Below are 20,055 nucleotides of genomic sequence, written 5' to 3'. Positions count from 1 at the left end.
CAGAGAAAAATGAATGAATGAGATTGATCTTTTTATATTGTATTCCAGAGCAACATTGATGTGCTTGGGCGAGAACTTAAAGATAGATACATTCACACCTCGCTTCAAAAAATGAAAAGCAAATTAACTGATTCAGTCTCTTCCAACAAAAAAGCATAAGAACTGGAACGTTGTGCGAGACAGACTTAAAAACATGGCACTGGATGCAGGCTTGCTGCTATCACACTTTATTAAAAATAGAAACATATGCTCCATAGTACTTCTTTTGATACAGACTACAATGGTCCACTGATATGCCTTCAAAAAAATCAGTTACATAGTATAAAACACACTCTTGCATGGAGTTGCACAGAGTTCTTCATTTGGCCTAAATCCACTGTAGAAAAGTCTTCTAACGAGGAGATGCTGTGGCAGGACTGTGTACGTAAGAACCCTATCTTATGAATACATTTTTGTACATGAGCTCAACAAACATACATGAGGTTTCAATCAATAAATCAAAAGCACTGGAAGGTAAACAGGAAAGTGTTTGTCAAGAGAAGGAAATAAACGCACGTACAGTCTTGTTAAAAAAAGATGGCACATTTATTGCTACATAAATGTTATATACATATTGTGTTTTCTGTTACAGAGACAGAAAAGAAATTTACTTCTTGCTGCTGGTTTCTTTTATTCTTGATGTTCGACAATACCTTGGTTTTTGACAGGGGTACAAATCTGTTAATCCACCAACAATGCAGACTAAAGCCAGAGATGAGAGCACATCCTATAGAACATCGAGCTCGTACAACACCCCATACACACTACACCTCGAGCTACAATCCTACTTTATGCTCTTAAGATGCTATTCATAAATTCTCAATAATAGTGGACAGGTTATGGTAAATAACCGTACATTTTTTTTTACTATCTAACATAGTAAAATAAAGTAAGAAACTTTTTACTCAAAACTTTTGATTTCAAAAATCTAGAAAGAGTAATATTTAGAATTCAAGAAATGTTCTTACAATATTATTGTATAAAAGGCTAACTACAGTGAAAAATAAGCCAAATGTTTTTTTTTTTATCCTTTTCATATACTTTTTATGAGGGAAAGCATCAGGGCATACAGCAAAGTCTAACATATCCAACAGAGGAGCAAAGGAACAAAAAGCAGAAAATAAACACAGGGGGAAAAAAAGAAAACAGGACAACTAACAAAGAGATGACAGAACCTCGATCGACCTCAGCCAGCAACAACACAAGCGCTTCAATACTGAAATGTATAACAAGGCCACAAAGACAAATATAGATATCACGAGGATATGGAAATAGGGAGAAAAAGAAAACAAGGAGGAAGAGAGGAGTAGACAGAAATCAGTTTTAATACACTGAGATCCAGTCTACATTTCTGCAATAGCTTTTTGTTCTTCAGACTTTGTCTTTCTGATGTGGCAGTTTTGTTTGAGGAGTTGAGCATGCATATGGAAGACAAAGGGAAGGGGGAAAGAAAGAATTTAAAGAGCGAATTAAGACCAAAATATGTTCAATAAGAAAAAATACACAGGAAAAAAAAACTTGATGTTGATTTTTGATATAAAAAAAATGCTTTTGTTCATGGTTTCGCCTGGTTGCTGATTTTGTTGTCACAGCGTATGAATTTTGGACATTGCACACACACCACACACCCACACACATTCTGATCACTGTATCAAGTACTTCACTGCTTTGGGGGAGAGACAAATCCATCCTAAGTAACTTAGAATATCTTTCTTCTATTTTCACACAGGACAATATACGCTTTACTATGAAGCCTAGAAAGATGCTTTGTATACAATTACAAATAAACATATAACGTTGTGGTTACTTAGAGTAATGATTTTTTTTGTGATTTTTTTTTCTCTTTTTTATGTTACTGGTTTTAGACAGAAAGAAAATCAAGCAAAACTTCAATTCAGGCCAGGTGATGCTGTGGTCATCGTTTTGAGTCTACTCTGTCTGATATTAGCTATGTCTAATTTCTCAGCTTGAGGCTAAGCGTAGAAGACCACTGCTGTTCAACTAAGCAGAGACCAAATAATGTAACATCAGAAAACCAACAAACTGCAATAAATGGAAATATGCCATTTTCTTCCCACTTAACACTATATGGCTGAAGAATTCAAAGGACCCATGATTAGTCCTTCTTTCCTTCGGTTAAGACACTATGAAATATGCAGGGAATGCTAGGGTTTAGTAACTGGTCTGCTCTCTGTATTTGAACTACTTACTAATGACTATAAACATGTCAGCCTGTGGTTGACCTCTGACCTTTCAGTAAAGCTCCAGTTTGCCATCGGGGCCTTGCATCTGCAGAACAGAGGAAGGAGCAAAAACACACTCGTCTCTCCACTACACTAAACTGTCTGCGTCCTGGAATCTCAACTAAACACGCATCATTAGGTAGTTTTGGTTTCTCATGCTGTTGTTCGTGGAATGAATCTATCATAAATATAAATAATATATTATTTCTTATTCTTTTTTTTCTAGACAAAAAGGGGAGGACATTTGAGACTCTGATCATTTCGAAAGCCACAGACGTGAGAGGCTCTGCTACGAGTTGGATGCTTTAAATCTGTGTGGTGGCCCAGAGCATCTTTCCACAGTGCTGCTCCAGCAGAATCACTCAGAGCTTGGCAAACTGAAGATCTACTGAAATGCCAAACAGCTTCTTAAAGCAATGTCATAACTTTCCCTTTAAACATAGACTTTATAGTTCAGTAACATAATAAATAGGAACAAAAATAAAAAAACAAACAAACAAACAAAAAAAAAACAATTGCTGTTACAATGCATTCGTCAATTCAGTTTAGGCACAATGCAACTTCCACGTGGAGGGTGGAGGGGGACTGCGACAGTCTCTGATTGTACAGATGTGACACGCTGCTTTGCAGACAGTGATATGTGCTGAAGGGCTTTCGGTTTTTGTGAGTATGTTTCTCGTGGGCAGAAATTTGCTATACAATTTTGGACTTTGGAGGAAGTTTGGCGTTTGCCAGTTTTCTTCGAGCTCGGGGTCACTTGACTGGAATTTAGCTTGGAGTGGTCTCTGTCTTTTCAAATTTGTGTCACAAGCTGTGAGTCCTGTCTGCCCTTGGAAAGCAAGGTCACCAATGCAATCTTACACACTCCCTCTGCATCACTTTGATCTGAAAGTTCAAATAAAGAAATTATGAGTGGGATTAGATCAGTGTCAAACAACCTGTTTTACTCGCTCTTTGAATTTAAAATTTACATTCTCAAATGTGCATTGTGTTCAGAGAGTTTTAACAATACTAAAAAGCTCAATTTTATAAACATTCTTAATGTTACTCTATTCCTACTCAACATATCTGCAACTTTGTACTGCAAACACATCGCCATTGCTGAGCTTACCTGCCTAGTGCTCACAGATGGCCCATGGGGTTGGATGTGTCTGTAAGCCCAGGGTGAACGGATGGATGAGTCTGCTGCGGTTCCCCCGAAACACCAGAAACCTTCTCCTCCTCTCTCCTCTTAAGGCAGGCTGCTTTGGGGTTCAGGTTCCGCTCTGGATGGGGGAAATTAACAGACCAAACTAAGCTTTACATTCTCTGTAAGAATTTTACTCATTTTAACTAAACCTCCCACTGTGGAGGAAGTGTCTATAAAAGCTGCAATAAAAAAAAAATACTTTTTAAAAATATGTCACAAAAAGCTACATTACATGGAAGTTCATTTGGAACAGACACTTCTAAAGTTGCACTTGGGCTCCAAGCTGAATCTTAATTGACACTTTATTGGGCATTTATTTAACTACACTATACATACTACAATGCCGATATATTGCAGCCTAACTCTACTTGAAGGGGCTTAAATAAGAAGAAAATATCAGTTGAATTTCCATTCCTTATTGTCTTTTTGTTTAAATAATATAACAAAGTGCTGTTCACAGTGTAGCACTACTGTTAACATTCGCTGTCTGTGGTACTATAAAATAATAGCATTAATATATGGGCCCAATTAATCTTAACCCTCTGAAAATCATGTACATGCATAGTATTACAGATGCAAGAGGGACTGACCCCTGACTTGCTGCTCCAGGCTGAGGATGACGGCAACGGCCTGGTGCAGGATGAGCAGTTTGGTCTGGGGCTTCTCACTCTTCAAATGCAGTTGGCACATGCGGCCCAGCTCCTTAAACGCCTCGTTGATGTCTCTCACTCTCAGTCGCTCTCGTGCATTATTGGCCATTCTCCTCTCACGTTCACGCTCTGCCTTCTGCTCCGGGTTCAGGTCCTCCTCCTCATTAATGCTGCTGTGGAGAAAAACAGGAACACATGCTAGAGTCAGGTTGGCAGTAAACCACACAACAGTTGGCTGACTTTGGAAACTGTATGCTTGTTTGTGATTGTAAATAGGCAAGCACCCATTAATTTTCACAGGAAATGTAAAGGAAACTGTATGTGGGCTGCATAGAGCAGGGAGCTGGGTATAACATACCTTGTTCGAGTCCCTCCTCTGGGCGTCTTAATGTCCCTTTTATCACTCTCGTCATCAGACTTGATGTCATCAGAGGAGTGGTTATCATGCATTTCATCTTTGTCCTGATTCTCAATTTTAAGCTCCAGAGGTGGAGCCACCTGAGATGCCAGGCTACCAGAGAGGCCTGCGTTTAAAGCATGCAGGATGTAGGCGCGCGCACACACACACACACACACACACACACAAACGCAATAGTTATAATCTATATGCCACTTTAAATACGACAGTTAACATACTTAATACAACATTAGCCAAGTTATAAACTGTCTATGGGTTTATTGAAATTGTTAAATTTGAGAGCAAAAGAGTGTGAACCTCTGAAAGTGTCAGCCTGGTGATTGAGCTCGGCGCTAGAGGCCGGCCCCGGGGTGCTCTGCAGCCCTGTGTGGTTTGCGTTCAGACTGACTGTCTCTTCACGATGAGCAGGACCCTGTCAGAACACATCACCATGAGAACATGAGTCAGAGAACAGAACTTCAACATCAAGGGTCTTTCTGATCATAAAGTGTTCATGAAGCAGAAGAGAAGAAAATCCATTTACATTAAAACCAAAGAGTTATGCACAGTGCCTGAGATTCCACATCAAAGAGCTGCGGCAGGCTTTCCTGTTCCTACTGTAGCACATGACCTCGTCTCTGAAGAACTGAGTGCTGCTCATAGTACAAAGAACGACCTTTGCAGCCTAAACCACATGCTCACAAAGACATGCAGTAGTTCTAGTCAACTACACAGGAAACATGACTACTAACACACTCACTGAATATTTTCCAGGAGTCTTTTTTATTAAGAGATGCTTCCTATTCAGTGTTTTGTATTCTTGCCTTTTTTCTACCTGTATCCATCTCCTTCACAGGCTGTTTGCTGAAAAATCAGTTTTCACTTTCTTTCTTTCTTTGTACATTGTAAATAGAAGTTAAACAGTAACATGACGTTAAACTGCGGTTACTGCCTGATTAAGATGTGGAAATGGAAGCGCCAGACTAATCCAATTGAAGAATGGATGGTATACATTCAGAAATCTCACCCACACATTAAAAAAAACACTTCCTCTGTTTCACAACCATGACAGTCATCAAAGACCAAATCCTGGAACCCATTTTTGTCAAACAGAACAGTAAACGTCTTTAGGATTTCCATGTCCGCTGCAGATTACAGCAGGTTTTAGTAACATTGGTTTCTTGTGGGTCTGGATTTGATCAAGCTATTGGCAAGAGAGCCAGAGAGTGGCTGCTTCAGAGCAAACTAAACCCAGAGCGATTTGCTGCCAGCTTTCTGCTACTTGTCTCCTTCAGAGAGTCAGAAAGGCCACTTCGCTCCTGTACCTCCACCACAGGGATCCACTCGCTCCCCCACAGATCCTGTCTCCCTTACGAGCAGCAACAGGAACAACAACGAGAGGAGTGGAAGCAGAAGACGAAAGAGGTGGGGTGGCTCTTTCCCCTTTTTCCTTTAGGAATGTGATCCTAAGTCACTGTTGGCCTCTGTTAACCCTGCCAAACCCCCTGTCCTCCCCCAGCAGCATGCACTAATCTCAGCTCTGCTCTCAACAGGTGGCCAAACAACTCTTTGTCTGGGCTGGAGGAGGAGGAGCTGAGGGGGCCGCCAGCCGAAGAAGGCGGCCATTTTCGGGCTTGATTACCATACAGCTGGAGACTTAGGTCACACACAAAAACACACACAGACACACACCCTCATCTGAGGTGTCAGATTTCCTGAGTTGTTAAGAAATAGGGCAAAGAGATAGACAGCAAGGGGGTGTGTGTATATGGTGTGTGTGAAGTGTGTGTTTGTGAAGGCAGTATAAAAGCTTGTGTATCAGCCATGCTGAATCAGGGTTTTGTCTTATAGTGTGTATTCCTGTGGCGTGTGTGTGTGTGTGTGTGATGGAGAGGGAGAGCTCTGTTGGTATCTGTATGAGCACACAGTTCACTGACAGCAGTGACACAGAGCCCTTCTTACAGGGACATAAACAGGTCATCACATCACTGATCCGGCTCTCAATCTCCGGTTCTAATACACACACTAAGCCACTAAGCCCAGAGGCTTTGATACAGAAATCACATCCAGGCCTCAGATTTTCTCCTCAAAATGGAATTATGACATGGGTGAGATGAGAGCTTTGGTTCTGTTGGGATGAGGACGACATTATCGTTAGTGTGGAAGGTTTAATGGAGAACTGAAGCTGTCTGCTTTGCTTGGAAGGCTTTCTCTCGGGTTCACACTGATCACAATTTCAATCTGTAAACACATGCCTCATGGATGCAGCTCTGAATATAACTGCATGTATGACTGTAAACTGAATAGCGCATCAAGTCAATGTTATCAAACTAGAGTCACCCAAGGCTGCACCTGTCTGAAATGACAGAGCGTTACATACCAGGAGGGGCAATAATCTGTACTCGTAATATTAAAACAATTAAATTAAAACCCTAGTATCTTAACAAAAATCCTGTTTATCAAATTGCATATTACTGTAATAAACGGCACGTGAAAACTGTAGTCTATGCCTATTACACGGTCATAGTAGTAAGTGTGTTAGTATGTGGTTTTGGATGTAATCTATTAAACTATCTACCTTTTTCATGCAAAAAAATGTAGAACAAATAGCTACACAAGATGAGCAGAAGCTGGGGAAAAAAAGGTTTTTTTTTCTCTTCTGTACTGGTGCACTTGGCTGAAGAGCCAATCATAGAACTTTTACTCCATCTGGCTCTGATACTAATTCAACACTCCTAGTCAGTGTTAATGGGCGTTGACAAGAGCTGAGTAACAGTAACACACAGCAAAAACAATGTGTGTTAGGGCCCCAATGCTACAGCGCATCTACACAAACAAGTGTGAAGCAAACTGTTTTTATGAATGACCATAATATGTGATCAAGGTCTTACTGGTCACACTTTCCAAGCACATTCAATCCCAAAGGCACCAAGACTGATTTACTAATATAATAAATTGCTTTTGCAAGGAATTTCATAGTGAGAATATTTCACATCCTTCCAGAGACAAATGTGGGCATTTTATAAGGAAAAGCACAAAAAAAGTGTCCTGGATTATTTCTTTGCGCAGGGGGATTAATGGGAAAACATTAGTCTCCTCTGTTTCTTCCCCTACAGCTGTGCTCTCTGCTGCAGGGACTGCATGTGTGAAGACGAGGGAGGAGGGAGTGAGTTTATATGCTGTGTTTTAGCATGACACAACACTGCTCCAGTCCCCACAGCCCGAGTCGCTGAACTGTTCCAGGGGAGTGCTAAACTCCAGCCCACCTCGACTGCTTTTCCCATCCATCCACCACTGTGCTAAGCTTGAGGAGAGAGAAAGAGAGAGAGAGTGCGTGCCCTGGGCCAGCCATTACGCATATGGAAAGTATGTGGGTTTAAGTTAAATGGCCCACTGTGGAAAATGGTTCCGTTTCAGCACATGACTGAGGCTTCATTTTAAACAGGTGGCTCTGCCTTGTTTATTAGCCTGTTTGGAGAAGCACAATGAAAAAGCGCGTGCCTTTCTCTGTCTGCAACTGACTCAAAAGCGGACATATTTTGCTGATTGGCTTAAATTTTGTTTAAACAACTGCCATTGATCGATGGGGGACTTTGAACTTGGCAGAAATTAAAAAAAGAACAAGTTCAGAGAAAGCTCTGAAACAATTAGGTTATTGTTTTCCAGGCAGAATAAACACAGTGATTGTTACCATAGATGCTGTCCTGCTGGTGACCAATCCGGACGTGGGGAAGCTGGTGCCGATGGCTGTGATTGGTCCGTTGTGCGTCTGTCCCAGCAGGCTGTGGATGTCGCTGGGCAGAGAGGCGGTAGAACCTACGGCATGGTTCCGGAGGACATGGATCGCATCATCTAGTCTGTCCAAACGATCCTCCATCCGAGACTGGAAAAGGACAGAGATGGAAACAAGGGGGGGAGGGGGTAGATGAGAGAGAGATGAGAGCAGGGTTTAAATATATGAACATTATTAAAAAGAAATACTGCATTAAATTATACAGCAATCCAGAATGGAACAGAAACTAATGAAATTTATGAAAAAACCACAAAACTGAAAAATGAGATGTCTAGCCATGTGAACCCAATGGAAGTCATACATGCACCCCGAGGCCTCCTAAAGGACAAACCTATGAAAAAAAATGGACTCTTCTAGCATATGATGGTATGAATTTTTTTTTTAAGTTCTTGCCTATTAAGACTTTAACACAGTCTTTTAGACTTTTAGACTGTGACTACCATAAGCTGAAAGAAAGCATGAGTATAACTAAAATGAAACGATATGGGGTAAAAACAACAAAAAAAAAACAACAAAAAAAGAAAGAATACATCGACAGACTGAATCATAGCAAGGCTGGTGATGAGAAAGGAAAGAAACGGCACACAGTAAGGAGACAAGTGATGGACAAGAAAGGCAGCTAAAAAGCAGGGATACCTCACAGACATCCTTTAAGAAGGACATGGCATCCTGGAGATGCTCATGCAGCTGCTGATGCACACGATTTTTCTAAAGTCAGACAGGAACGGGAGAGCAGTGAGACAGTTACAAACTGGCACATGGATAAGCAGAGAGCGAGAAAGAGAGAGGTAGAGAGGCAGGAAGGGATAAAGATACATACATAACTAAAGAAAGGATGCAAGGTATTATCAAACCACTTAAGCATAAACATCAGAATTCCTGGAATTGGTGATGATTAATAACTTTCTGGTCCATTCTTGGCCATTTTCACTCTATTGGATTGTTGCTGTTCACAGTAGCTCACACCGCCAAATCAGACACTTGACAAAAATGTAGCCACAGGTGGCACTGAAAGTGCATGTGTAAATATTTGTCTTACACACCCCATGGTGTGAATGCATGATGTGGGAAGCAGGCGTGTGTGTGTGTGTGTGTGTGTGTATGTATGTGTGTGTGTGTGTGTGTGTGTGTGTGTGTGTGTGTGTAAAGTGATCCCCATCAAGGTTCTGCTCCCCAGTCAGCCCTGGAATCCAGAAGCACTACTCCTATGCAACAGCTGCCAATCCCCATACCAACCACCCTCCCCCCCACCAACCAACACACACACACACACACACACACCCTACACTCTAAACACAGCCTAGCCAATCTTCATCTCCCTAAACCCTATACCCAATCCCCATACTCCGCTACACACACCCTAGCCAATCCCCACTCAGCATTCTCCGGAGCAGACAGATGGCAGAAGACACGCCCCGAGGGATGAGTATTGTTCTGTATCACGCTCCCCCTCTAAACCACTCTCTGACATTTGTCAGTCAGGAATGTGTGTGTAATGCTGTCCCCCTCTCCAGCAGCCAGGCACCCACTTTTGCAATGTCCATTAAACAGTGTTCATTGTGAGGGGGAGGGGAGGAAAAGAGAGAGAAGGGGCTCATACCAGAGAGTGGAGAGAATTCTCATAATTCGGGGAAGACGGGTTCTGTCCGGCTGCACGAGGCCACTGGGTAGTACCTGTAGAAAAAAAAAAAAAGAAAAGGAGAGAGCAAGAGGTTATCAAATGTGGAATTTCCTAGTTACCATACAGAGCCAAGAAATGGCTGATCAACACTTCAGGCCACTTCCCAACAGAGGCCAAAGCTCATTTCCCCTTCCGTGCAATTCCAGCTATTCTCTATGTGGGCTGTTTTCCTCTCAGGTCCAGATGCATCATTTCCTATGACTAAGCTACATCCTGCAACATGAGAGGGGTCGGGGGCTGTACCACCACCCACAGCAGCACTGAGGGACATGCACTACTTCCGCTCATTAATGAAGTCATGGCTAAAAATGCTGTGAGAACAATGCAGGATGCTGATAAGAGCTTTGGCTCAGACCCTGTCTCACTTCCCCTGACTCTGATTGCAATGGCACTGCTTGGAAAAGACCAAGTTCTAAACCCAAAAGGATCTCACAGCTCAAGGACCTTCAGGTCATGGACACACACAGTCAATAAACACATGTAAAGCAAAAAAAAAAAAAAAACACAAAAGAAAACTTTGTAACTAAGTAGGTGTATTTTTTGTCATGCCTGTGTGTTATGCAAACGTGCGTGTGTGTCTGATTTCAGCACTGTAATGAGGATGTAAATTACTGAGGTCTGCTCTTAGTCTAAGTGCAATGATTCTGACTGGCCATAAATCATCTTCGCTCTAAAGGAATCCACATCTGCTAATCGCAAATCAAAAAGGAGGGGGTTATTTTCCCCTCTCTTCCTTCTTACTTTCAATTATGTACAATACTGCTCTCCAACTGGCAAACAAACAGCTACAGGAAGTCATGCATCGCCCAAGGATTCTTTGTGTGTTTGTGTATCTAATAAAAAAAAGGTCAAACATCCCTAATGGCAATGGACCTAAACAAAACTCGCAGGTTATTTACTTTAGTGTTTGAGCACCAATTACAGGCAGGAGCTCTGGTCCAACCTGACTTCTGTCTCCATAGCAAAAAGGACCAAACCTAATCATGCTCTACTTGCACTATAGACCTCTGCTTACATGTTGCCATGGCTCACTCTTGCATCTTGCCTTATCAATCTCATGTCTGGTTAGAGATCTTCTTTAAAGCGAGCAAAAGGGATGAGCGTTCATCACCCCATACCACTAGGACTTCTTCTCCCTCACTCCCCTTGGTGAGAGTGTTTAGGTAAGAACTTTCCAACCATTCATTCTCCCAAAACTGCTAGCAGGGCCCCATCTGGGGGAATTTTCTTCCTTAAAACACAAAGGCCTGAGAAACAGACTTTCATTAACGGGCTATTAAAAATGACTTTGGGGCAAGAAATTACGGGGCTTGCTCTTTTTCTCTCCTTCTGTGTACACAAAAAAGAGCATAGCGTTTAATAAAGCCCTCTCTCACCAATGGCCGCATAAGACAAATGAGTGTATGTGCACCGTATCCCACGTGGACTGAAGTCTAATTGGCTAGAAGCAGCAGCAGAGGCCCAGGTCTGTGCTGCAGAGACGTCTAATACTTCGGTTAAAGAACTAATCCTGAAGAACAGATGTAGGTGTTTGTGCTTAATCATAACATCATGGCACATTCCGCAGCGCTGTCTAAGAATAGCTGCTCCACTGATCAAAAAAACCTTCAAACTCGCAACAACAAAGGACGCTTTGACTACATGCACAAAGTAGAAATTGACTTAATGGCACAAACTGGTAGTGATTTCAGTTCAACATGAATGAACTGCATTAGCTAAACACATAAGTTACCAAAACAAACCTATGCAGTCTTTTCTGGCGTTGTAATGTCTGGAGGTAAGAACACACAGTGACAGAAAATGAGGTCAGGGGACAATCTCGGTGACAGTTTGCTGTTTTAAGGGAGCAAAAGGTTGAGAGGAGAACAGCGTTTCCTCTGTATGGACATCATCAGCTGAGTCATCCCTCTCCTCTTCATGCTCACACCTCCCTCATGCTCCCTGCGCAGTCAGTCAGGCTAATAAATGAGGGGGTCTGTGGGTCGGGCTGAACGGGGGAACAGCTGTGTGAGGAGCAGGACAACAGCTGAGGCTGAGGAGAGGGACAGACACGGAGACAGCTGTCGCCACTATGCCAACACACGCACACATGCATGCGTACTCACTTGCGTGCATGCTGCGATTATAGCGTGTATAATAATCAGAGAAATCTTAAACAAAAATTGCAAACTGAAAAAATTATACACCAACATTAAATTGAAAATAATAAAATAAAAAAAATTTCCAAAACTAACTGAAATAAATCTAAGAGTGTAAATAAATTTTTTTCAGGCTTTGTTTATTTTTAATCTAAATATAGTTACTGTTATATAATGTTAAGTGTTAACATCCTTCAAATGTACACTTATTTTTACTGTTATGAAAAAGTCATACAATCACAAAATGTTATATTTACTTATATTTACTTCCTACTGCATACAAAATATATATTAACTGCATATTCATTTCTGTTATTGAAATGTTAAGGTAGTTAAACAATATTAACTGTCCTTAAACAATGTCCTTTGGATTTTTAGATGTAGACCATTAATGATAATTAAACAAGTTTAACTTGGTTTGTTTAACTTGGTTAGTGCAGCATGTATTACTGCATTCCTATCTAAGGATCAAAAACACAAAAACCAATTACTAAAACTGAAATCTATAAATAAAAATATATCTAAACACTGAAATCTAATATAAACCAAAAAAGCGATTTTAACTAGAAATGAACTAAATTTCAAACAAAAACTGAAAACAGTCAAAACTAGAAGGAAATTATCCAACTTAACATTTCTACAGAAGTAATGATGAAGCTTTTAATATTCTAGAAAAGTGCAGTTTTGCCCTATTGCACTGTATGAAAAGAAAGAAAATTTAAAAAGTGTGTCGTCTTCATTCTGTCCCTACTTCAATTCAAATACCTGCTCCCACAATGTGATTCAGAAGAATGAATCATAATCAGTAATAATAAACATTCATTTAGACCAGGTTTTTACAGTGTGCGTAGTTTTCAATATTCTGACATGAGTCTCATAGCTGAGTAGCAATCAAATCAGCGGAGCAAAAGAGCCCATCATAGAAGCAGATTGAGTTTCATGATCATGAGGAATAGCCCGGACCCCTCAGATCAATGCCTAGGCAGCTCAGACATGTATCAAATCATAGCATAAATGTTTACTTCCATTAGAGTGCCTCATGTGATTACAGTAAGGGATAGCTAATAGTTAATACAGGTGTGTGTTTATAATGTGTGTAACAGAATAATAAGCAGCATGCGAGCTGAGTACAGAGTGAATAAGGTGATAAGCAGTGTGAGGGTTAGACGAGGCAGCATGACAAAGACATGGCATGGAGATGACGGTGTGTAAGCTCAGAGTGACAAGACTGATATTTTACCTGCCCTTCCAGGGGGGCCGCTTGCTGTCACCACCGTACCTGCTGAGGCGGCACCCGCTTGGGCCGTGAGCGGAGAGGGTGAGCCCACCGGGGTTGATGGGTTAGAGGGGAAACTACTGCTGGTGTGGTCAGGAGAGTAAATCTGAGAGACACAGAGAGAGAGAGAGAGAGAGAGAGAGAGAGATGAAACCATCAATGAAACCTCACAGACGCTTTCTGAGTGCAACCTGTCGTTCCCCTCTCTGGCTTTATGGTCTCTGTTGGCGTCCCACAGCCAGAATTGGCTCATCAATTCTGCTGATTTTACTGGCTGAGAGGCTATAAAATCCCCACTGCATACATATGGGGCTTTAACAACCTACACCGCCTTTTCTAATAGCTGCAGAAAAAAAAATAAAACACCTTCTGTGCACAGCGCTTTGCATGACACCTGCACACTGGCCTCATTTCCCAGAATGCCCTGTTCGTAGGTCTGCTGCCCTTCTGGAAGACAGAGCCTCACGCAGCACCCCGTTGACATGCAAGTCACACAGAAGAATATACAATATCAGGTCACTAGACGATGGCAAGTCACTTTAAAATACTGGTTACAGTTATATCCAAGTTTCCATTAATTCCTATTATTTTGCATGATAGCACATAGGATAGATTGGGAGACACCTACACAATGCAGAGTGAAACAGAAGAGAAAGAAACGAGAGAACCAGAAATACAGAGCAATGAGAGGGAGAGAGAGAGGACACTGTCATTAATCTCTCTTTGGGAGCTCATTAGAGTGAATGAGCCTGGCTCCGTGGCTGCGTGGCTGCGCGGCTCCTGCCGTGTCTCATCTCCAGTTATGGATGAGAGGTAATAAAGCAGCACCCTCGCCTCTCTGCCTGCCCAATAACCAGCGCCTGCCTGCATCAGGCACCGGCCAGCCACTGCACATTAAACCAGTGCGTGCGCGCAAGCGTGTGCGTGTGTGTGTGTGTGTGTGTGTGAGAGAGAGAGAGTGAGAGAGAGAGAGAGAGAGAGGGAGAGAAAGCTTTTCTGCCTCCATGTTTGACTTGCTTGTCTCACAGAATATATATAAATATATATATACATATATATTTTTTTAAAACAGTACTGCTCCAAAGTTGGCTGAAACTTCAAAAGAACACCCTGGGTAAGACATTAGCTAATTTCCATCACATTACAAGATAAAACAAAAAAAATAATAATAATAATTTATGTTAATTAAATTTACGTTACCTTTTACGATTTAATTTTTTTAATTGTGACCATTTATCGAATTTAACGACTGCCTTTAGACTTCTAGTGTAAGTGCGCTAGAAGACAGATTTACTTAGTACAGGGAAACATATTAGCACATGCGCTGCAGATGCTGCGGACAGAGATTAGGCAGAAAATGCTGCAATATTTCTTTAAAGTCTTTGAAACTTCCTGAGCAGATTTAGTTTTTGTTTAGACAAACGCCGGATTAGAGTACATATTGCATTCTTCTTCTTTGATAGCAATGTTTTGGGTTTCCGCTACGGAAAATATTCTGGGGCTGGCTGGAGTACTTGATTTGATTCCCACTAATTAGAATGGACATGATGCAGATCTGGCAGGATTTGATTCTAAACGGGTCTAAAGTTTCAGGACATATCTCACAGGGGATCACAGAGCTCATTTGAATTTCAAAAATGCTGGTACTATCATTATCATTATTAATCTTCTTATTAAATCCTAAATGCCACTTTTGTGTTTCAATCAATTCTGCAAATCCTGCCTGAGGCTTAGCAAGTGGATCTCTCTTGGAGGAAACTGAGGAATGGAGGGAGAGAGACAGAAATGGTGGGAGGACAAAGAGAGGGGGAAAGGGTGAAGAGAGTAATTTACCCCCCACATTGTCTCAAAGAGACAGAATCATTGTTCATCCACACAGATGATAATCCTCAACTGAAACGTACCCGCGTGAATTTAAATGCAGCTGAGAAGTTCAGGATAAATGATACAACTCACAAGTTAAAAAGTAGGAACTCACATGAAGCTAAAATTGGCTTAAGGAGGTCACCCCAGTATTAGTGACAACAGTAGTGGTGCTCTGAACTAAAGCAGTAAAACAAACAAAGGCTCTGAGCCTCTCTGTCTGCTGCTGCTCTATAGCTGTGACTCCTGACCCTGATCGGCCCAGGCAACTTCTGCCGTATTCACGCTCTAACACCGCTCATTTTACCAACAACAAACTCAGCCCCGCCCCCTCATCAGTCACGCTGCTCCCCGCCAGCGGGGGGCCAATAAGCACGTCCCGTCTAAAAGAAGCGCCAACAAAAGGGGCACAACGGGCAGCGCGGCGGGCCTCACCCAGGCCCCACCGTGTCCGTTTCGCTGCTGCTTTGTCATGCTAATGGTATTGAGTCGCCGAATACAAAAAGACTTAATTTGTGATTATCGTTCGGCCCCACAATTTTCTGGCTGTGTGTACACCAGAGTGTGCAGTTGTGGGCTTGGCAGTTTGTGCAGTTAGCCATTTATGCGCACTGTAAAATAAGCACTGGATGAATAGGTCGACACTGAAACAGTCTGTGTGTATTAGCTGTCAGTGGCAAAATCATAAAAGTGAGGAATGAGCCCAGATGTGCTTCTAGTCAAAGACAAAAAAAATACTGTAAGATTATTGTAAGCTGTCTGAAGTGTGGCAGTTCCCCAGGATGAAAATAAGTGTTTTTTCAGCTGAGCGAGTGCAAGGTTGTTGTGTGCTTGACTTTCAGAACTTAGCACAAACACGCCGAGTTCATTATCCAAAGCGAAGTTTAATTTCATGTACAGCTTCTTCTCTTGTACACTGTGAGATTAAGAGCACAATTATCCTGGCTTATGTCTAACAAACATCCACAAACCCATCCTGTGACCTTATTCAGTCTCCCAGCTTTTCAGCAATGTCGCTCACTAAGCACACAAGTCTTCTATTCTAAAGACTTAACCATGCCATTATATTAGAAAGCTCAGTAGTCTGCGGCTTCACACACACCACACTTTAATATGCTGATTACAAAAGCAGAGAACATGAAGCAAGTTTACACTAAGATCAGTTCATATTACACAACATGACCTTTAACTCCTGTATAGTTTAAGAGCATTAAGAGAGTGAGCTGAGGGCTTACCGAAGCGAGCGCTTTCCCCAGTGCATCTCCAGTCTGAGAACTTCCAGTTGCGTTACCTCTGTTGGCTGCAGCTGCAATGACACAATGCAGAATGACCTACTGATAGACCATAATGAAAGGGTAAGGCACACAGTATCATCTAATCTCCGGTATGAATTACACACATTCTGATTTTTACCAACAACTGGGATGATCCCGGCGCTCAAAATATCTTGCGGTAAAGAAAGCCTGGATAAAGTCATCATGACCAAAATAATCTTCCAAGCATCTGGTGGATTTCTGGAAGTGTGTGCTCCAGCATATTTGGATTTTATTTTATTTTTTTTTTTTGCATAGCGCATCTTACCCATAACTCCCTCTGTGGTGTTGACGGGTGGGGTGTGGGATGCGGTGACGAAGGGCGAGCTGCTAGCAGTGCTACGGTGGAAGCTGGACATAGGCGGCAGGCTGGCATTGATGTCCGTGGGGGACACTGAGTGTGGGGGGTAGTTCTGTAAAACACAGACACAAAGACACACACAAAATCATTAGACAATTCTGCAGTGAGAATTGCAAGGTGATAAATGTAGACATGTGTGAGCATCAGCACCCTCACAGCTTTGACTTTAATTTGAAGGTGTACTTTACAAAGCTCATAAAGTGTAAGTAGCAGTGTGGAGAAGTGTGATATTCTCACCAGGCGGTCATGAGAGTGCAGGCTGCTGTAGTTTCCAGACTGTGGCATGTGAGATGAAGATCCTCCCAGCATTCCCCCATAAGCCGGCTGGCTTATACCATTGGACGAGTTCCATGGGTCAGAGGAGTTGTGGGTTGCGTCTGATTAATGAGGAAACAGTGAATTTGAATACAATCACATAAGAGTTACAGCCTTTCAGATTTTATTGAAGCCTTACCCATCTAGCTCAAGCCAAGACGGTGAGGTAAACCATAATGACAAATTTCCGCTATAAAAAGTGCTCATAAAGGATTTAAAAATGACAAAGCACTGAACTGATATATGAAATCAGAACAGGTGCCCCTTCATGGTTTCTAAAAGAATCAAACTACTGTTTTTACCATAGAAATCTAGTCCCAGGCCATGAACAATATTACTAATACTAATGCTATTACTACTACTACTACTACTATTAATACTAACAATAATAATAAGCCACTGCAATGTAAACCCTCACATTAAAGGCCCTATCTCTGACCTTGTATGTGTATGACTGTATGCATGTCCTCTAGTGATAAAAGTTTCACAACATAGAATAAGAACAGCTAACACTTACCGAAAAAAGTGCTTGCAAACATACTGCTGGGAGGTTTGGAGGAAGGATAGGAAGGAGACTCTCTGTTGAAGTCGTCTGAGTTCGGGGATGGTGCATACACCTGCAAAAAGTGGAGATATTGTTTTAAAAAAAAAAAAAAAAGACAGAAAATACAAGAATTTCTGTCTAAAATTATTACTAAATTACAAACATAATGTTTAAAAATAATTCAGAAAAACCCAAAGACAGCAAAAGAAATGGACAGCAAGGTTGTTAGTTTACACAACTAAACATCCTTATGATAAAGTCTAAATGTTCATTTACATTAAGACGTTCCTAGAAGACAACAATAAAACTAACTAACTTGTCACATACGGTCAATATACAAATTGTATCATGTAACACATGGCTAATTTGGACATTGTGTTGAAAACGGAAAGGATTATCTTTGAGGTCTGTGTGTGCATGGTTGTGTGGGTGTGTGCGTGCTACAGCTTAATTGGAACACAATGGAATGGATAAGCATGCTTGCTACACACAGTACAAACTGTGTTTCAGTGCATGTGTGGCCATTTATTTGTATGTGCTCATGTGTTTGTTCATGCATGTACTTTACATATGCGAATGAGTGAGTGTATTTGTGTGCGTGTGTGTGTGTATTTTAGGCCCTCTGGGCTCGGTTGGGTTGGGCCAGCAGTGCAGTGGTTGCAGCTGCAGCAGTGCCCGTCCCAGAAGAGGAGGATCAAAGCCACCCAGAACCCATAATGTAGCTCTCTGACTTCATCTACTCCAGATGGGGCCAAACCAGCTCCACACACCACAGATAGAGAAAGAGGGGGAGAGCAGAACAGAATGAATTGAAACAGGAAAGAAGAGTGAAAAGGGGAGGAAAGGCTAAGTACTGCTGCTGAAAGAGAATCTCTCTCATTATCCATCATTACGTGAGACAGGCATAACTCAGTGCAGCCACAACAACGGTGTCCTCTGTTCACCTGTCACATAAGGGGCTGATTGCATCGCCATGTTAGTAAAAACCAATCAGTTTAACATGAACCAGATGGGCAAGGTGACTTCATTGGCCAAGATTGACTGTTCAATGTGTTTCACATTCGCTGCCAGGGTAAGACCTGCCTTTCAACTCATCAGTGCAAACACAAGATGTCTCAAGCAATGCGCATCAGCAGCCGGAGAGATAAATCTGACTTGAATCATTCCTATTATTATAAATCCACTATTTCCTTCTTTTGACAGGCTCATGTTTCAAGTCAGGGATGAAAAAAATGCTTGCCCGATTTATCCAAGCTCACTTTGTATCTGTCTTCCACCTCTACACACCCTGTAGGTGCATCATCAGCATCTAAAGCCCTAGTCTTCAGACAGCTTATCCAGCAGGATGTGGCTAAGCACCTTGCTGAGGCGGCAGTGTCGTGCCATGTGATTGACTGTGTGTGCTTACACATGTGGCCCGGCCAGTGGAAGTTCCCCGGGGAAGTCAGGTCAAGGCGGAGCGTCAGATTTGGGCTTTGACTCACCCTCAGGGCTCAATGGACAGCATATGGCTGAGGATAATGCTAATTGCCCTCTTTAGCTTGAGCTAACCAGCCGACCCGTTAATAAACCACCCAAAAACACCGGGCGCCCCACACTGGCACCACCAGGAGAAGGAAAGAGGGTGTGTGTGTGTTCCCTTTGACCAGGACATTAATTAAAAGGCTGTCAATCATCCCATACACTCTGATCTAGACACCCGTAACATTTACGGGAGTTTTAAAAATTTCTTTTCATCACTTTGATCCTAAACACCAAACCACTCAGCCTAAGAATACAAATTTATCTTAGAGTCACTACAAAAAAAAAAAAAAAAAAAAAAAAAAAAAAAAAAAAAGTATTAATAGCAGCCTGAAAACAGCATTAATGCCAGGACAGTGTTCTGACGAATGCTAATAAATCTGTGGTTTTATTTTTCCCCCATGTAGTTTGAAAGTGTGCCAGTTGATGTAAATAGGGCAGGCTTCCTCTGTGTAGCTCACCTTCCCTGCTCCTCTCCGCCGTCACACCTTACTTTGATCTCCACCCGGCACCCATCACAACAACACATGGAAAAACCATTAAGCTGTCAACATATGGATAAACCGAATGACGGAGGTTAAAAGACATAAGAGTGAGTGGGGGAAAAATCATCCTCTTAAAAATAAACGATAAAGGAAGGCAAAAACCAGGGCACTGCTGAAGAGAAACCCACACAAAACAGCGTTGAGCCGCAGGGCTGCAAGTGACAACAGAACATCCTGTCTCTGCACG

General features: G+C 41.9%; 1 protein-coding gene across 9 annotated transcripts in view; it reads right to left on the bottom strand.

The window, feature by feature from the left end:
• Nucleotides 1-211: 211 nt before the first annotated feature.
• The window catches only part of tcf12 (transcription factor 12), an 86,766-nt gene continuing 66,922 nt past the window's right edge, over nt 212-20,055 (bottom strand). For 6 of the 9 annotated variants that reach the window (XM_026937489.3, XM_026937491.3, XM_026937492.3 and 3 more), the window contains 13 exons: nt 17,776-17,875; nt 17,181-17,320; nt 16,851-16,995; nt 16,505-16,575; nt 13,371-13,512; nt 9,912-9,985; nt 8,948-9,019; nt 8,210-8,401; nt 4,837-4,951; nt 4,480-4,645; nt 4,062-4,294; nt 3,394-3,547; nt 212-3,167 (listed from right to left, as the gene is read on the bottom strand). In XM_026937489.3, coding sequence (XP_026793290.2) covers nt 3,405-3,547; nt 4,062-4,294; nt 4,480-4,645; nt 4,837-4,951; nt 8,210-8,401; nt 8,948-9,019; nt 9,912-9,985; nt 13,371-13,512; nt 16,505-16,575; nt 16,851-16,995; nt 17,181-17,320; nt 17,776-17,875 — 1,593 coding nt within the window. In that variant the 3' untranslated portion in view covers nt 212-3,167; nt 3,394-3,404. The remainder of the gene's footprint in view (nt 3,168-3,393; nt 3,548-4,061; nt 4,295-4,479; nt 4,646-4,836; nt 4,952-8,209; nt 8,402-8,947; nt 9,020-9,911; nt 9,986-13,370; nt 13,513-16,504; nt 16,576-16,850; nt 16,996-17,180; nt 17,321-17,775; nt 17,876-20,055) is intronic. The other 3 variants (XM_026937493.3, XM_026937495.3, XM_034299581.2) reach the window with 2 other exon arrangements.

Source organism: Pangasianodon hypophthalmus, chromosome 25 (genome assembly GCF_027358585.1).
Source record: "Pangasianodon hypophthalmus isolate fPanHyp1 chromosome 25, fPanHyp1.pri, whole genome shotgun sequence".
Classification (NCBI taxonomy): Eukaryota; Metazoa; Chordata; class Actinopteri; order Siluriformes; family Pangasiidae; genus Pangasianodon; species Pangasianodon hypophthalmus.
This window is presented reverse-complemented; position numbering and strand designations above follow the sequence as displayed.